Here is a 13326-nt window from a genome sequence, read left to right as displayed (position 1 = left end):
GGTCTAGGCAGGGAATTTTTACGATTCCCTTGTAGGATGACATCTGGTTTTTAAAAGCAGAATGTCTCCTCTTGTCCTCTCTTTCTTCAAGATTGTTGTGGTGTTGGTATTGATATGCTTGATGTATTTAAATGCAATTGAATATAAAACAATTGACAGTGAAAATATCCCTGTTGGCTCTTTGCTCCAAAGAGAAAAAGAACACACCCAGCTTACCGTCTGTTTCCTTGGCCTTGAACGTTTCGGCGCAGTGTTTTGGTGGCGGCAGAGACGGGTCAGGTTTCCTGCTGTTGCTGGTGCTGCAGTGTCTCAGCTTCAGGCCCCAGTGTCTCTGGTTTCTGTAACTGACTGCCTACACTTAAAAGTTACTTCACCCACTCATTTTCCCTCCGGCTTTTTCATTTTCACCTTGTGTTTTTCCACTCTTTCGGCAGACCTGCATGGGCAAGGACGTAACCCTTCACGTCTCAGCGAGCAACCCTGCTATGCTGCTCTACCAGAAGTTTGGATTCAAGACTGAAGAATATGTTTTAGATTTTTACAATAAATATTACCCCTTGGAGAGCGCGGAGTGTAAACACGCGTTCTTCCTGCGGCTGCGACGCTGATGTGAGTGCACCTCTTCACAGAGGGCACACATGCTCGCAGAGAAGGGCCGTCAGTAGACCCCCAGCAGCAGGTGCTCGCTTCACCGCGGGTTCTGATCTCAGCTGAGCTGAGAGCGGCGTGGGCAGTGGCGTCAGTAGTGGGTGCCCCTTCGGCTGAGTCGCTGTCCAGCCCTTTCTGGACAGGCCTTTGCCCACACCTTGGACTCCACGGTCAACTAAGACTGGCAGGTGCGCTGTCCTTTGCCCGACAGCCTATTGAGCCAGGAAGGTCCAAACTGATGTTCTTGGGGGGAGAGATTCTGTCCCGTTTAAAGTGTGAGAAATGTGATCGCGGTTAAGGGTTCCTGCGGTGCTTCCTTCAGAGGCACTGTGCTGTCCTGGGGTGGTGAGATGATCACACGGGGACGCCAGCCCGTCCCAGCCTGGCTGTGCTGTCACTGAAGCCAGGGGGACCCCTCGAGCACTCGCTGACTTTGGTCATGGTGTTTGTGTGTGACGTCGCCTCAGCTGTGCCCCCGTGAGCATCCCCCACCGGGGCCCTGGCCTGGGAGGCGGGATCCTGTTCTCCCCTCCTGTGGCTGGAGTAGCTGAGTGGCCTGGCATTTCAGTTGTGCCCCCGGATGGAGACGAGCGGCGGTGGGAGGGGAGCCGGCCATGGACGGTCCCGTCTTGTCTGCGGAACGAGGCTGTTGGTGGGTTTGTGAGTGTTGGAGCTGGACTGTCAGGTGTTTTTGGATTTAGCAGGAACATTTCCAGAAGTATCCGATGTTCTCAAATAAAAATCTTTCCTTGTGACAGCCCATGGCCAGAGCTTCAATCTCATCAGTTTGCTTTCAAACTCTTTTTAATTAAGAGCAGTAGTTCTTATCTTATGGGGACATGAATCCCTTTGAGAATCCAAAAAAGGCTGAACACTCTCTAGAAAACTGCACATTTCAAAGTTTGCATTGGTATTCCGTGGACCACAGCATCTCTGTTCTGGAGGCTGTGCTTAGAGGGAGCTTGAATGCCCTCGTTCCAGGGGAATGTGTGTCGCCCCTGCAGGGAGAGTCTGCAGCTGTCCTGTCGCTTATCTTTGTTAACCTGGCTGGGATCGGGGCTCACTTTCCCCTCTCCCGCATGAGGCCTCGGGCTGGACACGCCGAGTCACTCAGGTGCCAGGATCAAAGCAGCGATGGTCAGCCTCCAAAAAGGAGTCTTCTGGGCTCCTCCTCACCCTCTCCCCTTCCACAGGGTCAAAATCAGCATTTCCCAACCTGACCCTGTGGGGACCCCCAACAGGCTGGGAGGGATCGGCTGTCACCTGCCGCCTGCTTGGCCTTTAAGGTTTAGGTTCTTAAGATTACAGGTATGTTATATTCTACTATCTTAGTGTGTCTGTTTTATGGCTAAAGTGATGGATTTTTTCACCCCAGAGCTCGAGGAAGAGCTGACACTCGTGGGAGACGGGCGGTTTGAGCCCCAGCCCGTATGTGCCCCCGGGTGTGTGTGTGTCCGTGGACCTGCCCTCTCATACTTTCCTCCGCAGTGAAACTCCAGGGCTTCAAGATAGACCGACCTGCACTCTGAGTGACACCCTATAGTTCGTGTCATTTTGAGAGAGAACTTCCAGGTGAGGGTGAGTGGCGGCTGAAAAGCAGATATACTGCTCGTATGTTCACGTTTGGCCAAAATGTCTAGTATTCTAGTTAAAGTGAATGTGGCTAAAGGCTACATTAAATCAAAGTTATGTCTAGCAAAAGGCAGTGTGCTCCAAGTGGGATGGAAAGCAAAGGCCTGATCTCAGAGGGTATCAGGAAAAACAAGAATTGCTGGCAACTGGGGCCTCTGGGGCATAAGCCTGAGGCGGGGCCTCCTGGCTGTGCCACTGGCTGCCCTGAGCAGCACCCAGCACCCAGCCCGGTGGGCTTGGGGGTGGGCATCGCTGAGTAGACAAGGTACAAGGTGCTAGGAGTAGGAAAAACGTCAGCCCCGTTCCTGAGCTCTGAATTCTCCCAGCGACTCCATGAGGTGGTCGTGCCGTTGCCTCAATTTTAGGGAAGAGAAAGTGGGCTTGAGAGGATGAGTAAGTCCGTGCCAGGGCGCACAGACAGAAAGCAGAGGACAGGACCCCAGTCCTGGCGCCGGCCCCTCCCTGCCTGCGGGGTGTGTGACGTTGGGGAGGAACTCTCCCCAGGGCCTAAAGCCCCTGGACCCTGACAGGTGGCCTGGATTCAGAGCTGATTCGCTTCCCACTCTGACCTTCCCTGTTTTCCTTGCTGGGCTCCCAGGTCAGGGTTCGTGGTCGTGTGCAAAGGCAGGTGTGTGTGAGTTTGAATGTTTTTTTGGGGGAGGGGCCTGAAACTTCATCAGATGTTCAGAGGCGTGTGTGAGCCAAAAAGCAGTAACTAGCCCTGTTCAGACTGGAGGGAAGACCTTTCTGGAGCCAGCTGGGTGGTTGGAACAAAGGTTCAAAAGGAATGACTCACCAAACAGTATCTTAGAAATGTTTTATTTTAATTTTGACATAATTTCAGTCTTGACAGAGAAGTTACAAAAGAGTACAGAGTTCCCAGGTACCCTTCATCCCAGTTCCCTAAATATTAACATTTCACACGTTTGTGCCCCCTGTACACATACGTGTGTGTGCACATGCACACTTTTTTCTGAACCATTTAAAAGTGAGTTGCAGATACTGTGCCCCCTTTACCCTTAATAAAAGCTAGGAATGTTCTTACCTAACTGCTGTACAGTGACAAAATCAGGGAAGTTAACCTTGATCTCTTGCTGTTAATGTACAGACCTAATTCACATTTCACTGATTGTCCTAATACTGCCCTTTATAGCAAAAGAAGATCAAGATTGCAGGTCACATTCAGCTGTCAGGCTCCTTTTGTCTCCTGTGATCAGGAACCGTCCCCAAGTCTTTGTGAATGTGGACATTTCTGAAGCGTCCTGGCTAGTTGGTTTGCACAGTGTCCCAGGATTTGGGGGTGTCTGCTCTTTGCTCCTGTTCAGGTTCTGTAGGCACTCGGGCAGGAATACCATGGACATAAGTCCCGTTTCTGGCAAGGTTAACTTTTAGTTAAGGCAGGCAGGGTTCACTTCGCAAGTACGTGTCTTAATGGAGAGGTTCACTGAAGATATGTCAGTACCCTGCTACTCAGACTTTGCACCCCTGGTCTTAGTATCCAGACAATGCGTCGTGGCCTTCTAGGTTCATATCTCCTTGAGGAAGCGGCTTTTAGAGTGGGTTCCGCAGTGGCCTGAGCTTAAGTGAGGGCCTGTCTGTCACCCTTCAGTTAGATGCTGGCAAGAGCTCCTGCCTCCCCAGGGGCACAGCAGGGTGTCCTGGGCAGGTGGGCCGGGCACTCAGTGTTACAGGTGGCGCTTCTCAACACTCACCAGGACTTCTCTGGTGACCAAGAGGCCAAAGGATGTCTGTGTTACCTAGTGCTACATAAGGAACCACCACAAACTGTAGCCACTTAACACCATAGCAGTTTCTTTTCTCTTGGGATTCTGAGGGTTTTCTGGCTGGTTCTCTCCATGTGGTGCCGGCTGGGGCACTGGGGCAGCCCCTGTCATCTGGGAGCTCAGCTGGGGTGCTGGCTGGGGGGCTTCAGTTCTCTTCCTGCCTCCCCGTGGGACTGCTTACACCACCTCATGGCGAGGTAGCTGGGTTCCAAGAAGGAACATTCTTCCAACTTTCCAGGAAGACAGACCCCACTGCAAGTGCTTCTCAAGTCTCTGCTTGCATCGTGCTTACTGCTGACCCATCAGCCGGAGCCAGTGACGTGGCCGAACTCCTAGACCACGCCGGAGGGAGCGCTTCACAAGGACAAATACTGGATATGTGGTTCCCAAGGGGAGGGGGGTGGCAAGCACCAAAGTATAGTCAACCACAAGGGTCATTATGGAAAAGCCTGTGAAGTTGTGACACCCAGAGGGCAGCTGCCCAGCTTGGAATTGTTCCCCTTTGGGGCAACTGGGTGGGCTGTAGCTGGTGGACACCTCATCCATGCTAGGAAGGCAGTGAGGGCGTTCCTCGTAGCCAGAGTGCATGCAGGAGCTCTAGGTGGCCACGGTTTTTTGTTTTTTATTTTGTTTGTGGGCCAGTCTAGAGAACAGGAAGGGTTGAGACAGTTTCAGATAGATTTCTGGTGAGGCCTCTCCCTGAGGCTGACTGAGGCTCCCCCTCAGGATTGGGGAAGGCTTCCCCTTACATCCATCCCATTTTATAGTAAATCATCCCGCCTTCTTTTTAAAGTTTTATGGAGGTGTAATTTGCATAGTATAAAATTCACCAATTTTAAGTGTACAATTCAGTGGTTTTTAGTAGATTTATGGAGTTATCACTCAATCCAGTTGTAGAACATGGGGCCAGAGAGGCCCCTGGTGCTCATTTGCAGTCAGTCCCCACTCCTGTCCCAGCCCGGACGACCACCAGTCTGTTTTCTGTCCCTATAGATTTGCCTTTTCTAGACGTTACATGTCAAATGACCCTTTTTGCTTTACTTCACGTTGGCTTGTTACCAGCTACCAGAGAGGCTTCTCTAACTCAGCATAGCCCATTGCTTTAGATATTTTGGTATAAATCCTACAAGGCCTTTTGTCTTATGCACATACATATGCCCTTGCATGTGTCATTTTTTTTCATATACTAGTTTTTAAAATGAACTGTGATCATATTGTATATCTTGTTGTATAAGATACACGACTTCTGGGTTTTTTTTTTTTTAGGTGATCACAGATAACATTCCACATTGTCATATGTTCTAAAAAATCATATATGATAGAATTATATTTTGTTATAGGCATGTACCATAGTTTAACAAATACCCGTTTCCAAATAATGCAATCATACCAACAGGCTAAAGAATAAAAATCACATGATCATATCACATGATACATGACAGGATCCAATACCCATTCATGATAAAAATTCTCGGCAAAGTAGGAATACAGGGGAACTTCCTCAACTTGATAAAGGACTTATGCAAAAAACCTACATCTAAACATCATACTTAATGGTGAGAAACTAGAATACTTAGAAACTAGAAGCTCTCCAGCTAAGCTGGAACAAGACAAGGGTGTCCTCTCTCACCACTCCTTTTAACATCATACTAGCTAATGGAAGTTCTGGCTAATGCAAGAAAATGAAATAAAAGGTATACAGATAGGGAAGGATGATATAAAACTGTTTGTATGCAGATGACATGGTTGTCTATGTAGAGAATCTGAAAGAATTGAAAAAAGTTGACCCCAGGACTTCCCTGGTGGCACAGTGGTTGAGAGTCTGCCTGCCGATGCAGGGGACACAGGTTCGTGCCCTGGTCTGGGAAGATCCCACATGGCGCGGAGTGGCTGGGCCCGTGAGCCATGGCCCCTGAGCCTGCGCATCCGGAGCCTGTGCTCTGCAACGGGAGAGGCCACAACAGTGAGAGGCCCGCGTACCGCAAAAAAAAAAAAAAAAAAAGACCCCAAAGTGGACACAACAGGTGAATAGCAAGATTACAGGATATGGGGTTATTTATACAAAAGTCAGTCACTTTCCTATATGCCAGCAATGAATTAGTGGAATTTGAAATTAAAAACAATACCATTTACATTAGCAGGTATAAATCTAACAAAATATGTACAAGATCTATATGAGGGAAACTACAGAACTCTGATGAAAGAAATCAAGGAACTAAGTAAATGAGGCAATGTTCCATATTTATGCACAGGAAGACTCAACATTGTCAAGATGTCATTTCTTGCCAGCTTGATCTATAGATTCAAAGCAATTTCAGTCAAAATCCCAGCAAGTTATTGTGTGGATATTGACAAACTGATTTTAAAGTTTATAACCAAAAGACCCAGAAAAGCCAACACAATATTGAGGGAAAAGAATGAAATTGGAGGACTGACACTACTCAACTTTGAGACATACTCTAAAGCTACAGTAATCAAGACACTCGTATTGGTGGAAGAACAGATAGCTAGATACATGGAACAGAACAGGGGGCCCGGAAATAGACTTCCATAAGTACAGCCAGCTGATCTTTGACAACGAAACAAAGGCTATGCAGTGGAGAAAACATAATCTTTTCAACGAACAGTAATGGAACAGCTAGGTATCCATGTGCAGAAAAAAAAAAAAATCTAGACACAGATCTTACATCCTTCACAAGAATTAACTCAAAATGGATCATATAAAACTGCTAACATAGGAAAAAATCTAAATGACCTAGGGTATGGTGATGAGTTTTTAGATACAACATGAAATGTTACCAAGCCAAAACTTGGGTCCACTCGCCGGCGTGCAGTAAAGCCAAACAACTGACACCAGGTTGTGGCGAAAGAAAGAGCAGCATTTATTGCAGGGCATGCTGTACAAGGAATCGGGATAGCTAATGCTCAAAGCACAAGAACTCCTCGATGGTTTTCAGCAAAGCATTTTGAGAGGTAAGGTGAGGGAAGGGAGTCCCAGGGTAAGTGATCATCTCTGATTGGCTGATGGTGAGGTCACAGGGTGGTGTCACAGGGTGGTGTCACAGGGGTTCACATGATCAGTGTTTAGGCTGTAGTAAGTCTGGGGGGCTGTGTACTCATGGTCATCAAGTAGTTAACCTCTTCTATCTAGTGGGGGTTTTGGCATCTGTAGAACAACTCAGGAAATGTGCATCAGGTACTATTATTTGGGTACTTCAGAGAGGAGCTGAAGCAGAGGATGTGGGGGGAGGAGTCTGTCCCAGGGAAGACCCCTTAGGGTCCTGGTTGGTTCTACAAAGGCACAATTCATGAAAGAAAGATTTTCTAAGCTGGACTTCATTAAAATTAAAACTTCTGCTGTGTGAAAGGATACTGTCAAGAAATTAAGAAGACAAGCCACGAACTGAGAGAAAATCTTTGCAAAGCACACATCTGATAAAGGACTGTTATCCAAAATATACAGAGAAGACTTAAAACTCAATAATAAGAAAATGAACAACCTGATTTTTAAACAGGCAAAACCCCTAAACAGACACTTCACCAGAGAAGATACACGGAGAGCAAACAAGCATGTGAAAAAATGCTCCACATCATGTTATCAGGGAAATAAAAATGAAAACAATGAGCTGCTACTACACATCTATTAGAATGGCTCAAATCCACCACTCTGACAACACCAAATGCTGGCGAGGATGTGAAGCAACAGGAACTCTCTCATTCATTGCTGGTGAGAAGGCAAAATGATACAGCTGCTTTGGAAGGCAGTTTGGCAGTATCTTACAAAAATAGGCGTACATACTCATCACATGATCCAACAATCTTCTCATATTTACTCAAATGATGTTAAAATGTATGTTTATACACAGACCTGCACATGAACCTTTTTTCATAATTGCCAAAACTTGGAAGCAACCAAGATGTCTTTCAGCAGGTGAATGAATAAACTGGTATGTCCAGAAAACAGAATATTTTTCAGCACTAAAAAGAAACAAGTTATCAAGCGTGAAAAAACATGGAGGAACCTTAAATACATATTACTAAGTGAAATAAGCCAGTCTGGAAAGGCCACTTGCTGTCTGATTCCAATTATATGACATTCTGGAAAAGATAAAACTGCAGACAGGGGAAGATCAGATTCTGGGGGTTAGGGAGGGAGGGTGGGATTTTTAACAGGCAGAACACAGGATTTTTAGGGTGGTGAAAATACTCTGTGTGATAGCATAATGGTATAACAATGGATATATGTCATTATTCATTTGTCCAAACCCATAGTATGCACAACACCAAGGATGAAATGTAATGTAAACTATGGAGTTTGGATGACAGTGACGTGTCTGTGTAGGTTCTCCTGTAACAAAGGTACCACCTTGGTGGGGGATGTGGATAATGGGGGAGGCTGTGTATGGGGGGCAGGGATATTTGCGAAATCTCTGTACTTTCTGCTCAATTTTTCTGTGAACCTAAAACTGTTCTAAAAAATAAAATGTTAAAAAAAAGGCACTGCAATTAAAATGGGCAAATGATTTGACTAGACAGTTCTCTGAAGAAGGTATACAAATAGCCAGTAAGCATATGAAAAGATGCTCAGCATCATTAGCCATTAGAGAAATTCAAATGATATTCACAGAGCTGGCTAGAATCAAGAAGACATAAATAATCAGGTGGCTAAGGCTATGCAGAAATCGGGACCCCCATACATTGCTGGTGAGAATGTAAAGTGGTACAGTCGTGTTGGAAAACAGCCTGGCAGCTTTTCAAAATGTTAAATGTAGAATTACCATATGACTCAGCAGTTCCTCTCAGGAGAAATGAAAACATATATCCACACAAAGACTTGTACATGAATATTAATTGCAGCATTATTCACAATAGCCTCCAGGTGGAAACAGCCCAAGTGACCATCAGCTGATGAATGGATAAACAAGTGTGATAGATGCGTACAGTGGAGTACTACCCAGCAATAAAAAGGAGCGAGCACTGATAAATGCTGCAGCAGGGGGTGAAACATCACGAATTGAAACATTTCAAAGAAGCCAGACAAAAGAACACATGTTGTATGATTCCTTTTATATGAAATGTCCAGGAAAGGCAGGTTAATAGAGACAGAAAATAAATTAGGGATTACTTACTTGTGTCGTTTCATGTTATATCACAGTCATTTTTTTCAAGTTGCTAAATGGTTTTCATGACCATTCTTTAATGGTTCTATTTTCTTATTCTTTTAGTGTTCCTCATTAAGATTCCTGCTTTTATATATAACATTGCAGTGAACACATTTGTGCTTAAGGTTTTTTGCCAGGGATTGGATTTTTTTCTTCTGGTTAGATCCCAGAAATGGTACTCTTAAGTCAAAAGATGTGAACATTTTCATTGTCACTTTGTCATTGCCAACACTGTCATTAATGTGTTAAGGTACCAGTCTCACCTCAAAACTACCAGGATTAATTATTATCACTTGAAGTACTTGTTGCTAATTTTTACATAGGCAGTAATTTGCCATTTAAAAAATTATTAGTGTGGTTGAACATTTTCCATTGTTTGTTTCCCAGTAGCATTCCTTCTTTTATAAATTGTTTGCATCCTTTGTCTATTAATCTCCAGGGAGTAGAGAGATCTTGGTGTTTCTCATCATTTATTCATATGAGTTCTTCCCGCAGTTGAAGTGGTGATTCTCAACCCAGTCTAACTGGCTGGTCCCATCTGGGGAATTTGTGGAGAGGGTCCCTCAAAATTCCCCTTCGTGTGGTATTAAGGAGGGAGGTGGAGGAGTGGGTAAGAGAAGGGAAGGACCAAGACAGAAACAAAACAACTCAGAGGCAGGTAGGTCCTGGTCCTCAGCCAACCCCGTGTCCTTGTTTCCCCCAGTCCTGGGAGAGCAGGCTGCAGGGAAGAATTGGACATCTCTTCTCTACCTCTGGGGCCCTTGGCCTGGTTCCCTCGTTTATCTGCTCTCATTAGTCGACGAAGGCCTGATCTCCCCAGACTGGCCATCCCAGGAGCCCCGCTTCCCTCTTGGGCCCCCCTTCCCAGTCCGACGGCAGACCCCTCTTTCTGCCCACCCAGCCTGGATCCCCTTTTGGGCCTCTTGGAAATTTCTGCCCTCTCCTAGTTCTCAGGTCATTTGAATCACTGAGGTGTGTGGCATGGCTGTAAGAAGCTTGGCTTCTGGTCCATTCAGGCAGGCCTAAGTCCCGCACCTGCTGCTTGCCGGCTGTGCCTCTCAGTTCCCTGTTTGCTAAAAACCTGTGATGTGTTGTGAGGAGGATCCGTGAGAACATGAGGAGTACTCGGCAGGCTGCCTGGTAGCTGGGGGCCATGGAACAATGGTGGTTACCCTCAGGGGAGGGGGAGACCCTAGTTAAAATGAGGCTGTTGCTTAGTGTTTCTCAGCCTCGGCCACAAAATCGCCCACACCTGGGTCCCGTCCTCCGAGAATTTGATGTCGTTGGGCTGGGGTGTGGCTTCCCAGCCCAGGCGATTCTGATGGCCAAGGTTGAGACGCACAGGCTGGGAGGACTAGTCCGGGGGGGATCTGCCCGTCATCTCCCGCCGCCACCCCGGGCCTCCCAAGGGGAGGCTCCTCATCTCACTTTTCGAAATGCATCCCTTCTCCAAGCCCGAAGGCCTACCTGAGCTTCTGGTAACTGACCTTCCCTGGATGAAGCCAGAGCAGGGCCCACTTCCTCTCCTGACTTGGGGTTTAATTCCATTTTATTGTCGCACCGCTTTTTCTTTTGCACATGTTGGTGTTTGTTCTTTTCCTGCCTGCACGTCTGTGGACAGAAAACCAGACTCGTTGTCTTTTGTGACCCTTGGGGCATCTTGGAGGCTCCCGACTGTAAACTAGTGTTTGGGGAAAGTGCATCTTTCTCCCCAAGCTCGTCAGACATCCCCGGGGCTGGAGAGGACGAGGCCGGGGGAGTGAGGCAGGCTGTGCACGTGGGCTTGGCAGGATACTTTCGGCTGCAAGTAGGAGAAGCCCTGGCTCAGACTGACTCAGGGGACCACCAACTGTGGTCTCCCCCAGCGGACATCCAGAGGAAGCGCATCCCATGGTCACGCAACCATTAGCTTGTTAACCATGTGAGTTTGGGCTGGCAGCTTAAACTCAGTGTCCTCGTTTGTGAAAAAGGACCGTTGCCCGTGCAGTGAGTTGACATTAGTAAAGGCCTTGCAACGATCCCTCATGTGAAGGAAGTGTTTTGTATGTGTCGGCTACTCTACGATCAGTCATCGCTGCGTAACAGATGGGAAATTCTCGGTGGTCCACAGCAATCAGCATTTCTTTCCCGTGCGTCTGCAGGTTGGCAGGGCTTGGCTCGGCCCCTCCCATTCAATCTGTGCATACAGCTCAGGTCTGCCCCACAGGTGTACCCCCTGGGTCCCAGGGAAGCAGTGCAGCAGGTGCTGGAGTGATGCTGTTCACATAATGGTGGCAGTGACACAGGATAGAGGAAGAACACCAGCGTCGGTCGGGAACTGGCACGTTCTCACTCTGCCCCTTTCATTTGGCCCAAGCAAGTCCCATGTCCCAGCCCAGTTTCAGCAGGGAGGGGAGGTAAATTCCACTCACGCCAGTTAGTGGTAGTATCCAGTCACATGTCAAAGGATATGAAGAATTAATAAACAGTGTCATCAGTGGATTAGATCAAAGATTGTATTAACATTGTTAAATTCAAAATGTTTTCTCATTTCTCTTGTGATTTCTTCTTTGACCCGTGGGTTATTTAGAAGTGAGTCATTTAGTTTCCATATCTTGGGGGAATGTTTTCATATATCTTCCTGCTACTGATTTCTAGTTTAATTCTCTTATGATCAGAGGACATACTTTGTATCAGTGTTAAATTTCTTAAGCCAAAGGCTATGCTGTGGTGATGTAATAGAACATCTCTTTTCTTAGAAAATACATGCTGCAGTATTTAGGGGTAAATGTCCATGATGCATGTAACTTACCCTCAGATGGATCAGGGAAGAATTTGTGTGTGTATGTGTGTGTGTGTGTGTGTGTGTGTGTGTAGATTGCAATTAACTGAAGGTGGGACAGGGAACATGCACAAATCATAAAGCTAAAGGGGTAAAATGTTAACAGTAGGTGAATCTGGGCAATGGATATATAGGTATTCTTTGTACTATTTTAATTTTTGCAACTTTTCTGTAAGTTTAAAATGATCTCCGAATAAAAAATAAAAAGAAAGGAAAAGCTAATAGTCTCACCCCTATTCCACTCCTCCAGGTGTGTATCCTTCCATACGCTTTCCTTACCCACACAAACATGTACTAATATTTATACACTTAGATGGGATTTTTATCATTTTATTAAAATAGGATTATTCTCAGTGCATTAATTATCGTGCAACTTGATTTTCTCTCTTAACAATATATCATAACAGTCCTTCTAGGTCAAAAATTTAGGTTTAATCTAGGTTTAATTTACTTTGAAACAGAGGTTTATAAGTACCACAGTTTCTTCAACCATCCCCCTACTGTTGGATATTCCGGCAGTTTCCAGTTTTTTTGTCACCACAAACGAGGCAGCAAAAACCATCCTTGTACATATCACCCACGGTATTGGTGCCCAGTCCGTGACTCACTTCTGGAATTAGAATTTCAGTCAGAGTCAGGTAGCACCATAAACCCTTTGCGATTCATCGTGTTCAAAGCTGTCGCACCGTGGGAGTGAGGCTGGTCTCCAGAGGCCAGCCATCTGCTCACCCTCGTGTCCAGTCGCACGCAAGCCCAGCATTTCCAAGGCGGGCCAGAATGTCCTCTGGAAAGCTTTAAAAAAAAAAAAAAACAGTGCCCCCCCACCCACGTTTCTCTTTGGACCTGAAGAGACTGCTGGAACAGTCTGCTGTCTTGTGGCAGGGGCCCCATATCGAGGTGGCTGGGGAGTCCAGCATTTCCACGTGTCAGCCAGACCTGGCACGTCCCGCCTCAGCTAGTTCATGCACCTGCTAATTATATAACTTTAAGAAGGTTTTGCTAGAAATTTCAGGCAGAGCCCAGGCTTCTGTAGGTGGGGCCGAGTGGCTGGTTGGATTCTCGAGTGGAGACAACTTGTAGTCCAGTTGATGTGGCTGAGATTGTAGTTGTGATCTTCACACAGGACGGTGTCCCACAGCAGGGATGACAGTTAACATCCATGGGATGTTGCCTCGTGCCAGGCAGGGAGCTAAGCACTTTCCATAGAGCATCTCGTTTAACTCCCACTGTGACCCTGAGGTATAAGAGTCGTATAATCCTATCGCGTCACTCACCTGTG

At 46.6% G+C, this 13326-nt stretch overlaps 1 protein-coding gene across 3 annotated transcripts in view; it reads left to right on the top strand.

Moving 5' to 3' along the window:
* Positions 1-13326, top strand: part of KAT14 (lysine acetyltransferase 14) — a 65713-nt gene that overhangs the window by 39132 nt on the left and 13255 nt on the right. For 2 of the 3 annotated variants that reach the window (XM_060124933.1, XM_060124932.1), the window contains exon 10: positions 435-1412. The exons of the other annotated variant lie outside the window; for it this stretch is intronic. In XM_060124933.1, coding sequence (XP_059980916.1) covers positions 435-608 — 174 coding nt within the window. In that variant the 3' untranslated portion in view covers positions 609-1412. Of the gene's footprint in view, positions 1-434; positions 1413-13326 lie in introns of those variants that run through there. 3 annotated transcript variants of the gene reach the window in all.

Source organism: Lagenorhynchus albirostris, chromosome 15, assembly GCF_949774975.1.
Source record: "Lagenorhynchus albirostris chromosome 15, mLagAlb1.1, whole genome shotgun sequence".
NCBI classification, from domain to species: Eukaryota; Metazoa; Chordata; class Mammalia; order Artiodactyla; family Delphinidae; genus Lagenorhynchus; species Lagenorhynchus albirostris.
The sequence above is the reverse complement of the archived record's forward strand: the minus strand, read 5'-3'. Positions and strand labels throughout refer to the sequence as shown.